This window comes from Candoia aspera, chromosome 4 (assembly GCF_035149785.1).
Source record: "Candoia aspera isolate rCanAsp1 chromosome 4, rCanAsp1.hap2, whole genome shotgun sequence".
Taxonomy (NCBI): domain Eukaryota; kingdom Metazoa; phylum Chordata; class Lepidosauria; order Squamata; family Boidae; genus Candoia; species Candoia aspera.
This window is the reverse complement of record NC_086156.1, coordinates 36,520,694-36,544,101: the sequence shown is the minus strand read 5'-3', so window position 1 is coordinate 36,544,101 and position 23,408 is coordinate 36,520,694. Positions and strand designations below refer to the sequence as shown.

General features: G+C 38.1%; 1 protein-coding gene across 6 annotated transcripts; it reads left to right on the top strand.

The window, feature by feature from the left end:
* Positions 1 to 402: 402 nt before the first annotated feature.
* DAZL (deleted in azoospermia like) lies at positions 403 to 22,417 on the top strand. Of its 6 annotated transcripts, XM_063303866.1 has the most exons (12): positions 423 to 508; positions 1,540 to 1,578; positions 2,640 to 2,780; positions 3,694 to 3,785; positions 4,396 to 4,447; positions 6,816 to 6,882; positions 7,240 to 7,370; positions 15,908 to 15,985; positions 17,470 to 17,517; positions 18,488 to 18,592; positions 20,447 to 20,545; positions 21,538 to 22,417. In XM_063303866.1, the coding sequence occupies exons 3-12, from the start codon at positions 2,742 to 2,744 to the stop codon at positions 21,589 to 21,591; spliced, it is 765 nt and encodes a 254-aa protein (XP_063159936.1). In that variant the 5' UTR covers positions 423 to 508; positions 1,540 to 1,578; positions 2,640 to 2,741; the 3' UTR covers positions 21,592 to 22,417. The 6 variants fall into 6 exon arrangements, with proteins under 6 accessions (XP_063159935.1, XP_063159936.1, XP_063159933.1 ...); XM_063303865.1 differs by lacking the exon at positions 1,540 to 1,578 and having other exon boundaries at positions 403 to 508; XM_063303863.1 differs by lacking the exons at positions 423 to 508; positions 1,540 to 1,578 and adding an exon at positions 517 to 617.
* Positions 22,418 to 23,408: the final 991 nt, after the last annotated feature.

The following is a 23,408-nucleotide window of genomic DNA, read 5'->3' as shown; positions in this document are numbered from 1 at the left end:
TCTGTTAAGAGGAGTAAGAAAAGACAGTTGGAGCGGGCATAGCATCACATGCCCAGTATTCTTAGGTACTCGCTGAAGACTCAATGAAATGCTCCCGAGGCTTGAATTTTGACAAGGGAGCCCCACGCCGACCACATGAACCAACGGCAAGATTTACCTCAGCAGGAGGAGTGGGGGATGGGGAGTCGGAAGCCAACCAAAGGCAGGGTGGCCTAAAATGATCATTTAACAGGCCATGATGTTAACAGCGCTATCAAGGCTATCACCAATGGCTTAATAAAATAAAAGCCAAACACCTTCATGGCATTAAAAACGGAGGGAATGTGATAAACGCAATGGTCCAAAGGGGACATACTCCCGCCCCCCATGCCTCCGCTTAAAAGGCAGGCGTCTTGATTCAGACTCCCATTCACTCCCGGAGCTCTGGGTGTGGCAAAGCCTCGGCCGGTCATCTCGGGGCGGGGTCTCGGCAGCTTTCTGCTAAAGCGTCGGCATAAGGGGCGCGCAGGTCGTGTTTTCGAGGGAAGGGTGGGGATTTTGTGGGGGTTGTTAATTTAAAACGGGGAACGCCCGTCCTAGTTAGGAGAAAAGGCTTTGACATAACGTGCAGTAAGATGGTAAGTTCAAGGAGGCCAAATCGTATTTCATTCGCAGGGTTTGGCTTTTCCGTGGTACAGCGCTTGTTGGGTTTTTTAAATGGTTTAAAGATCAAAATGGGTTGGAACAAGGACGTCTGACTTATTTCCTTTTAAAAAAAGTGAGAGGAAAGAAGCGAAGCTTAGCATGAGGACTGTCTAAAGCGAAAGGGAAGGTTTTGTAAAACCAAGCTTAACAGGCTACTTGCCCACGGACATTTTGACAAGGGTTGCTCAAAGGGACGGGACCGAAGATGTGGGTCAAGCCTGGGCGTCGTGAAGAACGGGGTGAGAAAAAGGCGGGAAGTGGTTACCCTCTCCGTCCTTCGAGGTGGAGGCGTGGAAAGGTTGCGTGGAGATGGCAGGCGACGTCGAGCGGCTTCACACATCCTGTGAGCGTAGGAAGGGCCAAACGAAGTCTTCGTGAAGGTACTCCAGAGGTGGAGGCGCGGTCGCCATTTTGCCGCCGCGCGGGAGTCAACGATCGAGTTATGTTCGCCTCGAGTCGCTTTGTGCGGCCGATCGCGCCAGACCACGATTGTAAAAGAACCTCTTCCCCCCACAACCTGGGGGTTTTATGGGTGGAGAGAGCATTCTTAATTCTCCTTAGTAGAATTTACGGGTGTGAAATTCTTAGTGGGTTAACTAACACTCTTATCTACAAATAAGTGCAGTCTTAGAGACATGACTAGGCCCCTTTGGTTTCGGTGGGATTTCCTCCAAGATAAGCGTAGATCGGATGGTAGCCTATATTAAGGTATCAGAATTCAATTCTGCCTGCCCTTATCTGAAAGAAAGTCCTCAGAATTTGGAGGAATAGGTTGATGTCCAAGAGTTGAATAGTCTTGCAAGTTTGGAGCGGAGGAATATCGGTGGCTTTTCCTTTTTACTATATTAACTGCAGACTGGCAAAGACTTTATCCCAAAAAGGATTAACAGCCATGTGAGTCATAGAATTCTTAAACGAGTTGAGTTCCTCAACTGAGCATAGTGTTTTCTTGAGCTGAGTATACAACATACATCAAGACAACCATGTGTAATGAGACAGGTGTTAAAAAAAAGGTTTTGTATTTACTTAACTTGATTTAAGTTTGTATCAGAAGCCCATCCAAAATATATTTGATTGACTTGTTATTTTGGACTACAATTCATGTAAGCTTCATTCAGCATGGTCAAAGTATTGTAGTTTGACAAAGCAGGAGGACACTTAAAGAGTTGTGCCTATGGATCAAATGCTCATGGTTCATAAGCATAGTGACTATAGATCTAGATTCATGTTTCAAAACAGTGATGAAGCACAAATCAGCAGAGGGTGACTGTCCAAGATTACTTATATGACTTAACCATAGGAGTTACCATTCCTTAATTGCTCCCTGGACCACCTTGATTGAAGGCTGCATGGTAATATTATCAATCTAAAGAAGCTTCCCTTTGCACTAGTACACTTGGAGCAGCCTTCTGATCAGCTGATTGGTAGGCTGCTTCATAAAAGTTTGCTGGGTTCCTATTTGCAAATAGTAATTAGAAAGTGCTAGTATAAAGGTGGGTTGCTATAGTAAACTTTATTCCAGTGATCTTGGTTAAGATGATCAGATTCCTGCTATCAATTCAAGGTATCCTGCTATATCTTGTGAAGCTGCTGAATTATTGTTACTGAGCAGCTTATGTTGAAATGAAAATACTCCTATAGACAGCTGGTACCTTCAGAAGAACGAAAAAACCTCCTGCTGTAATGGTATTTGGGAATGACCTTGAGGGAGGAGGGGAAGAGATGCTGCCTAGGAAACAATCAAAAGAGGGAGGAGCCCACAACTGCTTAATGGTCATAGAAAGAAACTTAGGAAGGATCTGCCCTAATTGATCAGGCTGTAAAACGACGAGGGAGATTTGTACTTTCAGGCTTGCAAGATTGATGTCATCCCTCCCAGGTAAACCAGACAGGAAACATGACCAGATATGCTGAAGGAGGAAGATTTTTTGTAAAACATAATACTTGTTTTGCAGTCTACTTCAAATCAGGACTCTCAAAACACAAGCATTCCGCGGGAAGAAAGCTCTCAGTTGCCCTCTACCAGCCAAGGATATGTTCTGCCTGAAGGAAAAATCATGCCAAATACCATTTTTGTGGGTGGAATAGATATAAGGGTATGTATTTATATCATAATAGGATTTCAGTGTTAGACTGTATCTTGTTTTTTCATAAAAACTTTGAGCAGATAAATTCTGCACAATGAAGATTGCAATCCTAAGCATACCTCTTTGAAATTAAACCCATTGGCAATGTCTTCTGAGTAGAAACATACAGAATTATAAAGAAAGTATTATTTTCTCCAGTAGACATTTCATACGTTTTCCATTTTTGGTGTTGCTTAGAAAATAGAAAATAACTGATCAGTACAGTATTTTATATTTTGTTAGTAGTTCATTCATTTCTCTCCTCATCCCCAAATGATTTAAGGGTAGAGGAAAAATTGTAGTAGACAACTATGTTTAGCATATCTTGTTCATGTGATTTTTGTGGGAACCAAAAAGTTATGAATAAATGATTCTTAAAGCAATAACTCTATATGAAATTCTGATCAGTTTATTAAAACATTTACTCTCTTTTCTTTGATAATGTACTTATGCTCAGGATGTGTCATGAATGCTGTTTAATAATTTAACTTACTTGGAATATTTTTTTCTTAGAGTTAACAGTGTTGTGCCACAGGGCTTTCTGTAGTATTACCCTCAAGTTCCCCATCTACCACTGCATACTTTCATCTCACCAAGCTTAATTTTTTCTGTCTAAGGTTCCTCCCACTTACATTCCATTAGATAGATTCTCCTCATTTCAAAATATTCTCAGGCTCAATCCTATTTATGTGTTCTAATATAAGGATGTTGGATTGGTTCAGCTTCTTTTTCTTGATTAATAACTTCACATTTGTGATGAAGGAGTCAGAGTGCATAGAATTCATTGTTTTGCTTTGAAAGTTTTTTAAACAGTTTTGAAGTAGTACTTGTGGGAATAGTGATGCTATAATGTTCAGTGTGCCTTTATATAATTTATCTCTAGATGGATGAGACAGAAATTCAGAACTTTTTTGCACGATATGGCACAGTTAAAGAAGTGAAAATAATCACTGATAGAACTGGTGTATCTAAAGGGTAAGTTGATTGGTGTGGGTGGCATTGATAAAAAATAATTGTGAAGGTGTTAAGTAGCTACAGTACTTAGATCAAATACTACTAGTATTGAAGGATTAACTGGTTATGAAGGGTATTGTGGAATAGAACTAAGTTTGTAAACTGAACAGCAAGTTTCAGGTTAATAAACTTCCATTCTTCAATATTGCACTCAGTTTTAATTATCCATTCCTTTGTTGCTTTTATTTTTTATTGTGATATTGTAATCTTATCGTGCGTTATTTTAATCTTTATTGTAACTGCCTAGAGCTCTAGAATCAAAAGGTGGGATATAAATCTTTTAAATAAATAAAAATAGATAGTATCACAAGAAACAGAGCCACAGGCCAACCTAAGTTCTTGCCTTCAATCTCCTTTTTAATATTAAAAATTGCCATTGGTCTTCTAGTTTGAGAAGTGTGTAAGATCTTCCCCCAATCTTCAGGGATATAAACATTCACGTTGATTTGATCACTTTTATCTCTTATTTTTTTACTTTTCTGGATGCATCCATTTTAATGCATAGAGGTGAATTACATGGTGGGATATTAATTCAGATGTAATGTTGATCACTTTTGATTTATCTTTGTAGATATGGATTTGTATCATTTTTGGACAACGTAGATGTACAGAAAATAGTAGAAGTAAGTTGTTAATTTGGGGGCTTATGTGGTAAACCTAATTTAGAAACCTCATTGATTTCTTTTTTGGAATGGGAAGTATAAGAAAAAAACTGTTTAGATAAGGGATTTGATTAAACTGTTGGTATTTAGAATCTGTTTGCAGTTAGGAATGTAGATGGCCTTGTAGAGCTTTTACTGCCAAAAAGTGCTTAATTCTTTCATGTCTAAATAGTCATCAGATCAAATACTTATATTTTTATATTACTTGGTTTACTAAACTTATGTAGGCAAATCAGCTGCTTTAAGTTTGTCCCTTTAAAAATGACTAGATTATAAAAGAATGATAAGAGAAGCTTATTCAAACATTCAATCATTGCTTTATGCATGTTTCAACTGGTGAATGTTATTTATTACAGCCTTATGTGAATCCATCTGGTATGGTCTATATCTTAATCCAGATACATTTCTGATCAAGAGAGATGTCATCTTGTCTGAATTAAACCACAGCTTGAGTACAACCAATACAATTGCATCCAAATAAGATTTCTGTTGCCTTATTAATATGGAGGTGCAGCTGTTTGCATTTGGAGGCTGTATGGATGAGCTTGCTGTATCTGTTGGTACAATCTTAAAGAAGCCACACCTATCTTGGGAGTGAGCCCAAGAAAAGACTTCTTTAAAAAGGTGCTGACAGATGTGGGGGTGGGGGGTCTTTTTCAGTCTCTTAGTACCCTCCAGCAATCAAAATGCACCTTTTTTCTTTGGAAACGTCACAAGAAACTTCAGTTTTATTCCTAGCACTGTCCACTGATGAAGATAATATTGCAACTTGTACAATGGAGATTGTACTATTACAGCTTTGCCGAAAAATAAAATAACATTTACAAATGCAAGTTAAATTAAGAATAATAAAAATGCTATCCTCCCCCACCCACCTCCAGAGCATGACCTTCCCGTTAATAGTACTTAGGCCTAAGAAATGATTGGGCTCATTCTTTTAATCAACTTTTCAAGCTGAACAAAATGAAACAGATTCAGCAAAACTGGACAAGTGCTTTCCATACCTCTTTAGATTCTCACTTGTACAATCCAAGTTGGAAAATTTGAATTATTTTTATCCGAAAATAAGTGAAAAATTGCAAGTGAAGAGGGCATTGAAGAGGGATCTCATCGGTTACCAAATTCTTCTCTCTGTTCTATAGTTAACTCTGACATCAGTGGGATTTGCTTCTGTAGTGTCTTGAAAATTCCGCAGGGCATTTAGGATTTCATCTGAAGACTGGGCTACTTAATAGATTTTACACTTCTGCAGAAGCTGAGTTCTAGAAATTCTCATTTCTGTCCATGATGCTCTTAGCATATGTAGTATGTTCATCCAGCCTAACAACCAGATGGGCAGTGTACATTGCTGTATATAAATCACAGGTAGTCATAAAATGCAAGGTAGCTCCTAATGAGAGATTTAGAATAATTATTCAAATTCCTAAGTATAGATTGAGAAAGTTTGAGCAGAAGACAGCTGGGCAATACAATAACACTACCAGTTGATGCTTTGACTTGTCACTATCTATGCATGTAGTCAGACGTTATCTCGATACAAGAATGGAGTTGTGATAGATCACAGTGACTACATTTCCTTGCTGATAAGATATGTCTGCTGTACTAGAAAGTGGCGTGGAATTGTCACTAACTTAATTTTTTATTAGTTGTTTATCTTGGATTGCTAGCTCTTAACAGTCATTGATACATTATTAAGTAACTACTTTTTAATTAAGGGATTTCCCATATGATTATGTGCCATCAAGTCATTGTTGACTCATTTGTCAGGTGGAATAGTAAGCTAGATAGAAGACATCCAAAAGATTTCTTTCCTCTCTACACTAACTTGTTCATTCCACTGCCTTTTCTTGCCCTGCCTGTAACAGGTGCAGCACTGCAGCTCTTCTCACCTTCTCATTGAAATACCACGTAGCTCTACCTTAGCTGTCCCTGAAGACTAATAAAGCTAGCAAGATCTCATATTACTTAACCCAAAAGAGAGGAAGCTATCCCAGTAAATATGAGAACATGGGCTACTAAGCTGTCACCTAGCCTATTATTAAAAATTACATCTACAGAATGGACTGGTGTGCTGGCTGCAGAAGTAGAATAGGATGATTTCTCCTCTGACAGTCTTCACATTTGCCAGTATGGAATTCCAGTCACCTATGATGGTTACAGACTGTGACTAGGTGTATTAACTTTTGTGCAAGTTCAGAAGCAATAGGACATACTTGTATGTATGGGTGCTTTTGTTTGCAGTGTTCCATATTTGATTGAAACTATTGATAATATTTAGTCTGTTGAGAAAAGTACATGAATCAGAACCTTACAAATCACTCTTTTCTAGTCACAAGTAAATTTTCATGGGAAGAAGCTCAAATTAGGACCTGCAATAAGGAAACATCCAAACTTATGTGAGTATTAGCACATAAACACCCAAACTGACGTGAGTATTATTACATTTGACTGCTTGTATAAAGAAAAACTTTTTCATATAGCAAACAATTTTGTTTCTAGATAAATATAAGCATAGCAAAAATGCTTCCATGCACAAACACAAAACTTTGATACTTACCACTACTATTCTACCATCAGTTACCTGCTTTCTTTTGCAGGATGCATATGTGAAAACTGCTGTCATTGTGTAGTCTTGTCAGGTGCAGATTGATTACTAACTAATTTATGTGGAAGTAGGAAATATATTTGAGTATTGGGATATTTTTAAGGTAAAAGAAATTGAGGATATAACCTAATTTTTCTTATCTCGTAAGGTGCCTATCATGTGCCACCCAGGCCAATGCTTATTAATTCCCCTACACCTCAGTTCCATAGTGTTTGGAGTAACCAAGAAACATATATGCAGTCTCCAGCTGTGATGAGTCCTGTCACTCAATATGTTCAGGTAAGGATTTGTAGAATGAAATAGTAAATTGCATTTAATTGCATTTCAGAGAAAGTAAAATCACACAACTGGCTTAAGAGATTCTAGTGAATTATACTGCTAAATTGGCATTCTGATATTTCAGATGCATGGAGTACAAGCTGCCTATTAATATCTAAAAGCATTTCATAAGAACATAGTATACACTGTTCCCATTCTCTATTCCTGCTCTGGAATATTCTGGAGATGCTGTCAGAGCCCTTTCCTTGTTCCTAGAGGCTGTCAGGGTCTGGACAGGATAAATAGGTTAAAGTTCAATTTGGGCAAGATGGAGTTAATGTTTATCATGTTGCTCTGTCAGCTCCACTGTTATCTTCAGAGGGGGTGGTACTGTTTCTTCAGGAAGCATGTCTGGGATGTGGGGGTGGTGTCCTGGATTCATGGCTATTGATGGATGGGCAGATGTGTTGCAGAATGCTGGGAAAGCCTTTAGCCCAGGAGAGGTCAAAAAAGTCACACACCAAGCATTTCTATAAAAATAATTTATTTACAGAAAACAAAAACAAAAGCAAAACATTTAAAGGACCTAGCTCCCTTTTTGGAGCAAGCCTTGCTGAGCTACATTTCCAGTGAGAGAAAAAGAAGAAGTGAAGAACAAGTCCGGGCAGGTCCTCCCCCCAGGCTATTTTGCATGAAGCACGTGAGAGGAGACAATCAAATGCAACCCCTTCACCTGGCCAAATGATTAGGTATAAAAGTAGCTTAATCTGTTAGTAGGGAAACCTTAACACTCCCCTTTTTACACTACAGATTAAGATGCAAACCAATCTTCTCTGACTTTATATGTCTTTCCATTCACATTACCATTATCTCCCCTTTGGTTTAACAGAAAGTTACCATTTTTCTTCCTGTGTTTTTCCAAACCTAGGTAATTGGTCACAACTCCAAGGCTTTTTAATATGAAATGGCTTTTTATGCAGGCTTCAAAATCAAGCCTTTGTTTTTCTGTTGATGTGAATAGCAGCAAATCATCAACATAAATGCACAGATACATACAGCCTTGTTTGTCCTTCTTCATATATACACAGGGATCTGCTTTTCCTTTTTCAAAACCAAAATTCTGCAGTTTTTCATCTACTTTTTGGTTCCAGGATCTAGCAGCTTGTTTTAACCCATAGACTGACTTCTGCAGTTCACAGACTAGATTCTCCCCTTTTTCATAGCCAGGGGGTTGCTGCATGTATAATCTGTGGTCTAAATCACCATAAAGAAATGCAGTTTGAATGTCATAGTGGTTAACTGACATTCCCTTGAGTGCAGCAACTTTTAACAGTAATCTAATTGATTCACCTTTAGTAACTGGTGCAAAAGTCTTGTCAAAGTCTAAATCTTTCCTTTGAGTGAACCCTTTTGCAACCAACCTTGCTTTATATTTTTGGATTTTGCCATCAGCATCCCTTTTCAGTTTGAAAACCCACCTACAACCCAGACAGCGTTCATTGGGAGGTAGATTTGTTGCAGATGCTGGGAAAGCCTTTAGCCCAGGAGAGGTCAAAAAAAGTCACACACCAAGCATTTCTATAAAAATAATTTATTTACAGAAAACAAAAACAAAAGCAAAACATTTAAAGGACCTAGCTCCCTTTTTGGAGCAAGCCTTGCTGAGCTACATTTCCAGCAGAGAGAGAAAGAAAAAAGTGAGAAGACAAGTCCGGGCAGGTCCTCCCCCCAGGCTATTTTGCATGAAGCACGTGAGAGGAGACAATCACTTGCAACCTTTTCACCCAGCCAAATGATTAGGTTTAAAAGTAGCTTAATCTGTTAGTAGGGAAACCTTAACACTCCCCTTTTTACACTACAGATTAAGATGCAAACCAATCTTCTCTGACTTTATATGTCTTTCCATTCACATTACCATTATCTCCCCTTTGGTTTAACAGAAAGTTACCATTTTTCTTCCTGTGTTTTTCCAAACCTAGGTTATTATAATTCCAAGGCTTCTTAATGTGAAATGGCTTTTCATGCAGGCTTCAAAATCAAGCCTTTGTTTTTCTGTTGATGTGAACAGCAGCAAATCAACATAAATGCACAGATACATACAGCCTTGTTTGTCCTTCTTCATATATACACAGGGATCTGCTTTTCCTTTTTCAAAACCAAAATTCTGCAGTTTTTCATCTACTTTTTGGTTCCAGGATCTAGCAGCTTGTTTTAACCCATAGATTGACTTCTGCAGTTCACAGACTAGATTCTCCCCTTTTTCATAGCCAGGGGGTTGCTGCATGTATAATCTGTGGTCTAAATCACCATAGAGAAATGCAGTTTGAATGTCATAGTGGTTAACTGACATTCCTTTGAGTGCAGCAACTTTTAACAGTAATCTAATTGATTCACCTTTAGTAACTGGTGCAAAAGTCTTGTCAAAGTCTAAATCTTTCCTTTGAGTGAACCCTTTTGCAACCAACCTTGCTTTATATTTTTGGATTTTGCCATCAGCATCCCTTTTCAGTTTGAAAACCCACCTACAACCCAGACAGCGTTCATTGGGAGGTAGATTTACCAGTTTCCATGTTTTATTTTCTTTCAAGGATGCTAATTCCTGTTGCATGGCAGAATGCCAATTTTGTGCAATCTCAGGTGGTAAAGCATTCACTTGTTCTAAAGACTCAGGTTCTGTGAATATGTGAAAAGCCTTTACTGTTTCAGCCTGAAAACGTGATGGAGGAACGCCTTTATTACTCCTCTGAGATCTGCGAGGTAATATAGGGCTTAAATTTTGACTCCTATCACTTTCCTGAGAAGCATCTGTCTCATCAGACAGATCTTCAGTTTGCTTTTCTGGTTTAATGTCCTCATCAGGCAAAAGATCACCATCAGCAAGTCCTTGCTGTTCTCTTGTGGTGGTCAGTTCAACTGGAGAGCTAGAATTTAATCTCCCCCAGTTTTGTTCAGCAAAAGAAGCGCTTTTGCTAATTATTAATTTCTCTCCCATTATGAACCTGTAGCTCCTCTGGCTTTGTTCATAGCCAACAAAGATGGCTTTCTTTGTTGTGGGGCCTCCTTTCCTTCTCTGCTGTTTTGGAATGTGAACCCATGCAGTGCTACCAAACACTCTAAGATGGCTTACCTTTGGTTTCACACCATAAAACAAATGGAATGGAGTGTCCTGAATCATAGAGTTATACAACCTGTTCTGAACATAACAAGCAGTCGATAAAGCTTCTCCCCAGAACTTAAAACATAATTGTGAATCTTTTAACATGCATTCCATCGCATTTTGCAAGGTTCTGCCCTTTCTTTCAGCAACACCATTTTGCTGAGGGGTGTACGGGTTAGAAAGAATTTGTTCTATCCCTTTTTCCACTAGGAACCTTCTGAATTTGTGAGAAAGGTATTCTCCTCCTCTATCACATTGGAGTGCAGATACAGGCCTAGGGAATTTTCCATTTGCCCATGTCACAAAACTTTTAAATTTCTCAAATGCCTCATCTTTATGTTTTAAGATGTAGATAAATGTGTATCTTGAGAAATCATCAATGATGGTCATTGCATACCTTGCTTGTCCAAGACTTGGAGCAAAAGGACCAATAATATCAGAGTGTACAATTTCCAAAGGTCTAGTTGTAACTGTCACTGTGCTTACTCACAGGAGCTTTTAGTGTTTTGCATTCTTTGCAAACTACACAATCTATGTATTTATCACAGGGTTTTATCTTTAGGTCAGCACACAGCTGTGGCATTTGTGCTATATACTTGATATTAGCATGACCAAGTCTCCTGTGCATCAGGTGTACACATTGGTCATGATATGGAGTGTTGCCAACTGCAGCCTTGCAGCTTGGCTTCCTTGCATTTTGCACAATGTACAAGGAGTCTTTTAACATACCAGTAGCACACAATTTCCCATTTTTACGTATCTCACAACCATTTTTCTTAAATGTTATGATATACCCTGTTGCAGCCAATTGTGCCACAGATAAAAGGTTTGATTGTAAATTTGGCACATACAACACACCTTTTACAGTTTCTCCTAAGCAGGATAAATACAAGTCACCTTGTCCCATAACTTTGGTCACAGACCCATCAGCCAAAGATACACTTTGTCTTTCAGTTTTAGACAGTGACACAAAAGAGCTTTTACAATTACATAAATGACAACTGGCCCCAGAATCTAACACCCATACATCAGAATTACCCTTCTCAGCAACCTGTGCAATTTGGGTTGTCTGAAGAGCCTTCTTCTGTGTTGCCCTTGTGTTCTTCTGCTCTGTCTTTCTACTCTTGGGTCTCATGGCACAGTCTCTTTGCAAATGTCCAGCTGAACCACAAGTGAAGCATCTCTGGCTTGCTAGCGCTGTGGCCTCAGGTTCCTTTCCCTTCTTTTCCCTTATTTTCTGGTCTTGCAGCTTTCCAGAAGAGATGGGGGGGGATCTTTCCTCTCTCTTCTCCCATTCAGCGAGTAAGCGCTGTGTAACATACGATGGGGTGAGGTCTGCTTCAGGCATAGCCTCCAGGGTACAAATCAGCGTGTCCCACGTTGCATTCAGTGAGGACAGGAGGATATAGGATTTTGTGAGAGGTGTAAATTCCATTCCTCTCTCCTGCAACTCAACAAACAGCTGCTGAATATAATGCAGGTGCTCAGGAAGGCTTTCTCCTTCTGCAAGGTAGGCTCTGTACAGCTTTTTCGTCAGGGTAACTTTACTCCCTGCTGTTGCCTTTACATATAAGTCTCTCAAAGCGTCCCAAAGTTGCTTTGCAGACTGCATGCCTCGCATGTGGACTAGCTGATTGTCCTCAACTCCCAAGATAATGGTGGCTCTAGCCCGCTCATCCTTTCTCAGCCATTCAGCATTGGGATTTTGGGGGGTTTGCTCACCAATTTGCAGCCAAAGATCCTCTCTGCGAAGATACATTTCCATCTTCAGGGCCCAATTCAAATAGTTGGTCTCTGATAGGCGCTCCAGAGGCATCGCTGAGGGCTGGGAGGTAGCCATGGCTTCTTCCTTCTTTTGCAAGTCACCTCAGCTAGCTTCTAAGTCCTGCAGACCGGCAGTTGCTGGAAAATCTCCAGGTGGCTCCAAAGAAAATCTTCACAGGTCTTTGCTACCTGCCTTTAAATTGTGCACGAGGTGTGGAGCTGACCTCTCTTTTCTCTCTGGGTTTTACTGCGTTGTTTACTGGGCCCATAACCTGTTGCAGAATGCTGGGAAAGCCTTTAGCCCAGGAGAGGTCAAAAAAGTCACACACCAAGCATTTCTATAAAAATAATTTATTTACAAAAAACAAAAGCAAAACATTTAAAGGACCTAGCTCCCTTTTTGGAGCAAGCCTTGCTGAGCTACATTTCCAGTGAGAGAAAAAGAAGAAGTGAAGAACAAGTCCGGGCAGGTCCTCCCCCCAGGCTATTTTGCATGAAGCACGTGAGAGGAGACAATCAAATGCAACCCCTTCACCTGGCCAAATGATTAGGTATAAAAGTAGCTTAATCTGTTAGTAGGGAAACCTTAACAAGATGGAAGTGTGGCCAGGAGGACTTTTGCCCAGTTTTGGCTGGTGTGCCAATTGTGGCCCTTCCTGGAATGGAAGGATCTGGCTACAGTGACTCATATCTTTATCACCATGTGGGTAGACTTCTGCAATCTACTCTGCGTGGGGCTGCCTTTGAAGACCACTTGGAAACTACAGGTGGTGCAAAATGCAGTGGTCTGCTTGCTGACTGTTGCTAATTTCTTAAAATACCAAACCTATCTTGTTGACTTTGGGTTGATTAAGAATAGATTTCCAGGTACAATTCAAAATGCTAATTTTGATTTTTTGCTTTATTTTTATTACACTTTATTGTATTTTATAACAAAATTACAAAAAAATACACAAGATAAACAGTGAAATGCTAAAGATAGTTAATGGACTGAAAAAAGCTAAATAAAAAAATAAAGAACTGGAAGGAAATTTTTAAAGACCAAGCATGTAAAAATATAGAAATCACTGGTTTACAAGAACTACTTTATAATGCTGTATTATTATCAAATATTTTTGACTTAAAGAGTTGTAAATGGCTTGATATCAAAGCATCAAATGCCTACTTCAATCAGAATTGACCTGTCCAAAGAGATCCTCCCAGGAGTGGGGGACTGAGGCGAATAAGTGTTGCTTTTTTATCATGACATCTGCGCTCTGGAACAACCTCTTTCTGGAAGCTTATTGGCTTCATCAGTGAAGGCATTCTGGAAGCTAATGAAGCTGAACTCCAGGGGGTTTTTGGAATACGATTGTTCGCCATCATTGTTTCTATTTTGTATTGTACTGCTGATTTTGACTATGAGTTTTGTATTTTCAGTACTATATAAGGATTTAAGAAGTAGTCATATTAATACCAGGATTGGAAGGGGCCATAGAGATAATCTAATCACCTGTCTAGTGCAGGAATCCTCTACTGAAGAATCCCTGACAGATGACCATCTAGATTCTGTTTAGATGACCACCAGCAAGGGAGGGTTTACCACCTCTTCAGACAGTCTATTCCATTGTTTCATAAAATCTATTTGTAATTTAAGGCCACTATTTCCTGCCCTATCTTCTGAACAGTTCTGAACAATTCTGTGTATGACAATGCTTTATGAAAAAAAGCTGTCTTGTCTCCCCACTGTTGTCTTGTTTCCAAGCTAAACATATCCAGCACCTGCAACAGTTCCTCATAACTTTTTCCTTCTAGCCCCTTATCTTGGTTGTTTTCCTATGAAGCATTCCAGTTTGGCAATGTCCTTCCTGAAAGGCAATGCTCAGAACTGGATGCAGTTTTCTAGATGCAGTCTGACTAAAGCAGAACAGTTGGTTCAATGATTTCTTTTGCTCTTCCCTTAATGATTTCTGTTGATGCACTTTAGAATATTTGCTTTGGGGGGGGAGCTGCATTACACCGTTGGATTATGTTAAGCTTATAATTCACAAACACACCTTTTTTTACATATGCATATGTATACATATTTATATTTTACATATATATGATTATTCCTCACCCTCCATCCTAAACTTACTCCTTTAATTTTCCTGTAGGACTTTGCATTTTATCCTGTTGAAATACATTTTGCTGGTTTCTTCCCATTGTTCCAGTTTGTAAAGATCCATCTGAATACTGATACTGTCTTCTAAGATGTTCACTATTTTCTCTATCTTTACATTATATGAAAACTTGATACATTTTTAATCCCATATCCAAGACATTTATAAATACGTTGAACAACACAGAAGACCTGTTGTATGTCACTCAACAGTTTCTTCCAGCTTGACACAGAGTTACTCATACTTTTTGGGTATAGTTATTCAGCCAGTTCTGTATCAATCTAATGGCTGCATAGTTCAGCCTACATTTTTCCACCTTTTCTAGTAGAATCTCATGGGAGAGTTTTGAATGCTTTGCTGAAGTCAAGGTACATTATATCCCCAACATTTCCATGGTCAGCTAAACATACTCTATTAAAAGAGATCAAATTTGTTTGGCATGATTTATTCTTGATAAACCCATGCTGAGTTCTGCAAAACAATGAATTGTTTTCTAAATGATCATAAACCAACTGTATAATATCTTCCTTAGTTTTGTTTGGTATCTGAAACTGACCAATCTGTTACATGGATCTTTTTTCCCCTTTTGAAGGTTACCATTTGCTTTTCTCTAGTGTTTTTGTGCTATACCCATCCTCTATAATTTCTCTTAAGATCCTACAAAAGGGACTCCAAAATGGCATTGGCAGCTCCTTCAAGACTCTCAGACATAATTGACCCTATTCATTCATGATAGCCAGGTGCTTCCTAATCATCTATTTACTTAACTTGAGTTCAGTTCCCTCCTTTTGTCAGTAGTTCTGCTTAAGCCCAATTGAAGACGTTTCCTCTTTGGGGAGAAGGCAGAAACAAAGTAGGTGTTGCTTTCTCCCCTCTTGTCACCTGCTGCTATAAAATCATTTTCTCCTAGTAGCAGCTCTTCCCCTCCCTTTTCTTTCTTTTACTACTGATACAGCAAAAACCCTTTTTGTGTTTTTAGCTTCTCTTGCAAGTCAAAGTTCTTTTTGTGCTTTATCTTTTTGCAGATACTAGCTATTTCAGTCATGTCCCCTTTAATTCGTAGTTCAGTCAACAAACTTTAATTTAGATAAAACTTCGTCATACAGTTTTTAGACATGAGTGGAGGCTGTTTTCTGTTTTTGTGAACATGGTAAGAAAAGATAGAGAACTATTTGGTGTATTGGCTTTTTGTGATTTAAACTAATTATTAAATATGAAAATAGCAACGAACTAAGTAAATGGTAACTAAGAACAAAATGTTCACCAACACAAAAGGGAAAGGGATTCATGAAGTTAAGGCTTACACCAATTTGTTGATGCACCAAATACAGTTGGTTTGGGGTTATGAACCAGGTTCTGCAGATAGATGTTTACTAGTGGAATCTAGCTTGTCCGTGACTTGTTTCTTGTAAGTACACAAACATTTTCAAAACAGGTTTTCAGACTTGTTCAGGAAGAAAACTTTCCAAAAAGTAACTTTGTTTTTAAATTTACAGGCATACCCTTATGGTTCCCCAGCTTTATTAATTCAGCAGCAGGTTCCTGTAGGATACCAGCCAACATACAATTACCAGGTTTGTGTGAATATATTTCAGTTTTAGTATCCAAAAATGGAAGCCAAGCTTAAAGTTAAGTCATACCTAATTAAAGATGTTTTGGCTTGCAGGTCATGCTGGTTGATTGATATGTAGGTGTAGGAATAAAGAAGATGGTATTATATTTGCTGGGTGGCTGTATGTCTTGATAAATACCAATTGTGTTTACTCTCAGCTGTGAGCTGTTTTTGTTAGTAGACCATGCAGCAATCCAGATTTCAGGGAGAAAAAGTAATTAGGAGCATACAGGGGTTTGTACACTGCACCTGTCAGCAATTGTGAGGACTTTTAAAATCTAAACTACCTAAAAATACAGTACACAGTATTGAACAAAGTTATGCACAATTTAAATACATAAATGCTGGGTAACAGTAGCATATAATGTAGCTTTTAAATCTAGATTTTGTGGTTTACTTATTCTCAGCTTTTCCCACCTTATTTTAATGTATGGTTTATCACGGAGATGACTAGGGTTAGCTTTCTGGTTACCATTTCATATTTCTGGGTGCAATTCAAGCTGCTGGTTGTCACCTTTAAAGCCCTTCATGCCTCAGGACCTTTGTACTTTAGGGCCATCTACTCCTAATTGCATCTTTCTCTCTAATAAGATCAGGAGGGCTCCCTTCAGGTTCCTTCTCTCAGAGGATGCCATCAACCGAGTCCAGAAGGGCAAACCTTTCAATTGCTGCCCCCTTTCTCTGCAGCATTCTCCCTGGGATGTGAACATTCCCTCCAAAATCAGTTCAGCCCCAATGCTGCTGGGTTTTAGAAAGGCTATAAACACTTGGAGTGGTGGGAGAGTGGTTAAGGTGCTGGGCTAAAAACCTGGAGTCTGTGAGTTCGAGTCCTGCCTTAGGCGTGAAAGCCGGCTGGGTGACCTTGGGCCAGTCACTCTTTCTCAGCCCAACTCACAGAGTTGTTGTTGTGGGGAAAACAGGAGGAGGAAGGAGTATGAGGTATGTTCACTGCCTTGAGTTATTTATAAAGATAATAAAGGCGGGATAAAAATTAAATGTTATCAGGCTGTTTCTTCTTGCAGTGGAGTTGGATTTATTAAGGAATGATACTGTTCCTTATCCAGTAAATAATGGATGATTTTGTAGTTCCTTTTTTCTTACGTGTTTGACCTTATTCACAAAGAAGTATGTAAGCTGTTCCGAGTTGTTAATGTTCGGAGCAGGAAATAAGCCCAGCAAGCAAGCAAATAAATTTTACCATCCCTGTAAGAGAAAGTTGATAATCCAACTTACTGTTACGTTCATGTGTTTTGATTGTGTAAGCTTGGTTGCTTAGTTTTGGTTACCAGGTTTCTTTAAATTTGGAAGACAAACATTCGTATTTCTAAAAATTGCTATTCATAGATGCATCATTATATGCCTATTTTTTTAATAAGCAAATTAAATGCTATATTCTGATAAAACCTTCTGCATGCTGATAGTCTCTTCACTTGTTGGCTTTTTAAGGTTCCACCACAGTGGCCTCCTGGAGAACCAAGAAATTACATTGTGCCGGTAAGAAAGTCACACTCCTTGTATTTAAGTTCAATTGCTAATATTTACAATGATCAAAGGAGAACTGATTTTTGCATTGGCTCATCTGTTAGTTTTACATAAAAATAATTATTCTGACCCTTCACTAAACAGGACCTTCAAGGAGTTTTTGAAATTTAGCAGAAGGGCCTCCAAAACTTATCTAAGTATCTGGATAGGTACATGTGGGAGGAGAAGTTTCTTTAGATATTCTGGAGCAACTGGTGCTAATTTATAAGTTGCTGTTAGATATGAACTGGAGAGTCATTGTATCTACTAAAACATTAGTATACATGATTATTTTAACTAATTAGATCAGAAATGAATCAAGCCACAATTTCAAAGATGATGTCTACTGTTCAACATCACTCACCTAGATACTGTCCACTGTTGCAGTTGCTAAAATCCATTCCTGAGGGTTAGTAAAATTACTTAACATTAGTTGAAGCATTCCATTTGTAAGTATAAAAATTAATCTTGATAGTCATCTTTTGTCACCAAGTACTGTGAAAGTTGTAGGCGTTGGTCTCCTTCAGCCACTTGCATGGAAAATGTCTTTCTTGCATTTGCTTCACTTGTAGAGGTGCTGCTGACTCATGGGTGATTTTTTAGCAGTCTTAGCATGATTGCTATTTGCGTAGTTAGTCTTGATAGTTGCCTCATCCTTGCTTACTTATTCTAAGCAGCACGACAACTTAAGCTGACTGATTCTGTTATTTAGAAGATGCTTAATAAAGTGTATGGTAATTTTTCTGAGGAAGATCAAAATGCTACATGTCTGCCAAATCTAAACAATTTGTAAATAAATAGGGCAATACTGTAATTCAGCTTGATGTACTTTTCTAACTTGTAATATTGAATTTTTTTCTATTAATTTCTATTTCAGACTTCTTTGTTCAGTTCATAGAATGGACAGTATCCATTTCTATTAACTCTTTTAAACTTTACACAGGCATATACTACAGTGAATTATGGTAGTGAAATGGATGTAGGAACTGACCAAGCAGAGTGTTCTATGCCTGACACTGCACAGTCATGTGCAAACAGTCCACAAAAGGTATACATGATTTATTTTGTGATCCACCTTTACATAAAGAGTGATCAAACATTAGGTGTGCAATCAATGAAAAGCAAGAAAGAGTAGAATATGAAAACTACTGGTAGTCCTCATTCAGCAACCACAATTGGGACTGACAATTCTTTGCTAAGCAAAGTGGTTGTTAAGTAGGAAATCATGTGATTGCAACTGTGCTTTCTGGCTCAAAACAGACAAGACTAATCAGTTTCGTACCTTTGGCTTTTGTTTGCCTCCTAATCACTCCCCTGCCCTTTGGAATGCTCACCCAGTACTGGGATAATTAACAAGGGAATTAATGTCTGTATTTACATTCAGTGGAGAGGAAAGGATTGCAAGAGAGTATGCAGGCACACAATGGGGAATACACATTGAAAGCAATGTGCTGGTGCTGGCAGCTGTGACTGTGCTATGCCAACAGCCTGGTGTATTCCCCCATTGTGTGCCTGCTTACTCTCTTGTAATTCCTTCCTCTCTAGTCTCTCTGCTCTGCGAGGGGGGAGGAACAGGTCAGACACCAGAGAGATTGCCTATAGAAATTGCTTGGTTTTATACCCTCCCCCTAGAAGAGTGATAGTATACCTGCTTACTGACTATAATGGCAATCATGTGACTGAGGAACAACAGTCACTGAATGAGGCAGTCTGTAAGTGAGGACTACCTGTAGTATGTGTGTGCATTGCTTCTCAGTGTCTTGTCTATGGATATTATAAACCAATGAACTAATTTTCCAAAAAGACACTGTTACTTCTTTCAACTGCTTCTACTATGTTTGTTAAAAAGCCTACAATTGGCCAGTATGCTAATGCATGGGCTGACAATTTGGAGTCCACATATGGACCCCTGCATAGTATTCATGGCTATCTAGGACTCAAGATTGCATGCTGAAATTCAGTGGCAAGATGGCCAACTTTCTGTGGTGCAATTTTGTTTTGTTTTGCCTCTCCAAAGGGTGGAAATGGAAGCAAGATGCCACTCAGAGACAGATTTTGAAGTGTCCACCCTTAATACGCACAACATGACCTGAGATTAAGCTTCTGAAATTGGCTGTTTTGCCATCAGGTTTAGAGTCATATGTTTAGGGCTTTCAAAGGATGAAAATGGAAGCAGTTTGCATGGCATTCCTATATCCACTCTTAAATCCCTAGAAAACAAAACAAAATACACCTGTCTCCCAATAATATTAGACTGATTGGGAAAGGAAGATAATGGCCATTGACTCGCAGAAAGTTGTTTACCTGTGTCTGATGTAATGCATGGTTAGGAGATGTAATTGTGTGGCAGCAATACTAGGTTATATAATGTAATTAATATGAGATTTATATACTTGAAGGCAGAATTCGTTGCTTGTTCTTTTGAGGCAAATCTATAGGATTTCTTACAAAAGAATTTTTCTGTTTACTTCCACACTTGCAGCATACTAATTTTTAGAGTATCTGACATCTCAGATCACATTCATTGTTTTAAGTCTTGTAAAATAGTTGTTTTCATTGTATCCATAACTGGATCTTAAGCAAAGAATTTGTTGGAATTATAAGGCACCTTTTGTTCCTGTTTTATTGTTTTTACTCTTAAAACATAAAAGTGAAATACTATAACACAGCATATTTATTTTTTAGTAATATAGCCGTGGAGGCAAAGTGGCTATCATTGTAGTCATCAGTTCAGTCAATCATTAGGAAATGGATGGATGACTTTTTTATATATTCAAGAAAGAATGGGCACACCTTTTTTGATGAGATTGAGGTTATCTCTTTATGCAGCAGTACATTATATTCAGGCATTAGAAGACATATACAATATTCACAATAAATTAATAAAATTTAATTATTTTAGAAATCTGTGGATCGCAGCATACAGACAGTAGTATCATGTCTATGTAATCCAGACAACCGATTGAGGAACAATATTGTAACTCAAGAGGACTATCTTAAGGTATGAATAAAACTGCAAGCTAAGACCTCTTAAGAGTTCTGCTGTTACTAAAAACGATTAGAGAGGATCAAATTTGCAGGGATAGTATGTTTGGCATCTAAAGATGGGAAAATATTCTGACTACAGATTTGACAGAGATGGCTACAGTTAAGCACTCACCTCCTTTATAGATTTATTGTTGCTTTCTAATTTGGTATTCAAATGCTGTTTTCACTGTTTTGATGATGGATATTTGACAGCCGCTTCACACATCACAAAGAAGCTATAATAGAGAATGCATAAGTAAATTCCACATTTACTTTCTATACTGCAGAATAAATGAATAAATGATGGATGGATCATTGTAATCACCGACCAGAACACAGTTTAGTGTAATTTAATCTTAAAATATATTTTTATTTGTATTTCATTATGTTTTATGATAGTTTTGAATGTCTAATTGTAGTTACCAATCTAATAAATTATGAAAATAGCAGAAAGGTAGTCCTAAAACTGCAGCTTAACGAAGTGTGTTGAATTAATGGCAGAGATAATCTCTTTTCTAAATTTAAAAAACAGACAACAAATGGCCACCTAATAATTAACATAAGGGATCACATCTTAGAGAAAGTTTATACATCAGTAATCTGACATATTTTTCCCTTAGTGCCTTATAAAAGGAGTAATTTTTAATGTTTAATATCATTTACTTGGACCTTGACAATGTGGACAAAAATGCTGTTCCAAAGGAACTTTATAAAAACTGCTTTTACAATACTGTAAATAATGTGAACAATAAAGTAGCTTGTAATTCATTCATATTTATCTTGATAAATCACCTGAAGTATGGAAAGAAAATATACAGATAGCTTTTGCATTCACTACTTCCAGGGTTTCCTCAAATTGGTTTGTACTTCATTGAAGAGCTTTATTCTTAGAAGTAAATAATAAGAAACTTTAAAATTTGAGTCTGCTTGTGCTTTAATTTATCTTCCTTGACCTTCATTTTGTAGGAGAAGAGAGCACATCATTTTAGAAGAAGCAGAGCTGTTCTTAAAACTGTTTGACTCAACAATAGATTTAGAAAACCTGGAATATTCATGTTTGTCATTTGTAAAGATAGAAAACCTTGCAGGTTAATATTGCTGACAAAACACTTGACAATTATGTAGCCTTACTGGCAAAAGTTATTTGAAGTTGGAGTTCATTTGAAGTTTGTATGCGATATGTTTCTAGATGTTTGAATGTTTATGTTATTTATTTCTAGACATATTTACATGTTTTATCTAGTCTAGATTTTTCTGTGTTCTAACTTCTAACCAGAAAATGTCAAGTTTAACAGTTGGAGTTCTTAACCGTTCTAAACATTGGGTTGTGTTTCTAAGCTTTAAAATACGTTTTACTGCATGTTGGCACTTGTTTCTAACATTTTAACTTGCTCCCAGCTCACACTTAAAATAGGAGGATCTTTTTTTGCAAGAGGTATTTTTAAAACTGTACTTGAATCAGGTGAATAAACAGACATCCAATTGCATCTCAATTGCTGCCATAAGTACATACTCAGTACAGTATTGCCTTACATATCCAATCAGTGGGGACTTCATTCACTACCTGTGTGAGCTGCTTAGTTATCAGTTCTGAAACTGATAGAATTAAAAGTGTACTCAAGGATGTAATTAATAGTATTAACTATACTTGGTGAGTTACACTTTTTTATACTTGGCCATCCTGGCTAAAATATCTTAAAATTGTGGAAAGAATGAGTACCACGTGATCTTGTGCTTTTTAAAACTGGTCACCAGCTTTAAATCAAAGAATTTGTGAAACTGTTTAATTATGTAGACTTTAGTTTTGTATCAGTAAAATTCCACAAATAAACTCCTTTGAGCTGGATTTCTTTTGTGGCTGTGGTTCTAGAAAGCCAGGGAGAATTGCAACATGTTTTTAAAAAAGTTGACCTAAATATTGATGCTGCTTGTTTTGATCTCACATACTGTAATTAGAATGAGACTTACACATTGAGAAAGTAGTTTCTGTTACAAATGTATAACTAGCCTTAAACTGAGTTTCTATCTACAAAGAAAAGTATTACATTGCATATCTTTTATCAAATGGGGTAACTTTTGACTCAACTATCTGAGCTGAAGCATTAAAAATGAAGATAACTCTATATGAAGGGATACTATGATGAGTATTAAGGTGTATTTTAGTCTAATGGTTCTGTGAAATCTGAAATACTTTTATAAGGAACAAGCAAGGTAACACAAAAGGTGTATTTTCTGAGTTCTTCAGAACTGTTTTGTCAACTATGGTGCTGGGAAAATAGGAAGAAGGGGAAATTTGAGAAAAGGATTAGACTATGTTACCCACAGAGGCTTTAGATTAACCAGTAGGCCTGTGTGAAATGGCTTGGATTTGCCTTGGTAGAGTGCTTTGTGTGCAAAGGTGAGATACTAATTGATTTGAAGAAGTGAGTGTATTGATGGTTATATCAAAGGCTTGATCCAGCAGTTCTAACAACTGGAAGAGGCATCTGTGTGAATGCAGGTAGTCCTCAAGTTACAGATGCAATTGGGACTGGAATTGCCATCGCTAAGCGATGTGGCCGTAAACCACAATATCACATGACCACATCGCTTAGTGATGGCACATAACCCCAGATGTGTGGGTCATTAAGTAGGAAGTGGAGAGAGTCCCTGGAGGTCTCATGGGTGTGTGAAAGGCCCAGCGCAGGCTGCATACGAGTTGAGGGAGGGAGGAGCTGTGGTGCAGCATGAGCTCAGGAAGACAGGGAAAGAGGGCATAGGATCCGTTGGAGCACAGGGAGGCTGGGGGAAGGGGGTGCAGGATGCGTGCAAATGCAGGGATGCTGGAGAAGGTGTGG

Excerpts from the sequence above, each read along its gene's own strand:
- DAZL (XM_063303863.1), top strand. Across the intron at positions 7,371-15,907 it reads CTGTCACTCAATATGTTCAG|GCATACCCTTATGGTTCCCC; the intron begins GTAAGGATTTGT and ends TTAAATTTACAG. Across the intron at positions 17,518-18,487 it reads CAAGAAATTACATTGTGCCG|GCATATACTACAGTGAATTA; the intron begins GTAAGAAAGTCA and ends AACTTTACACAG.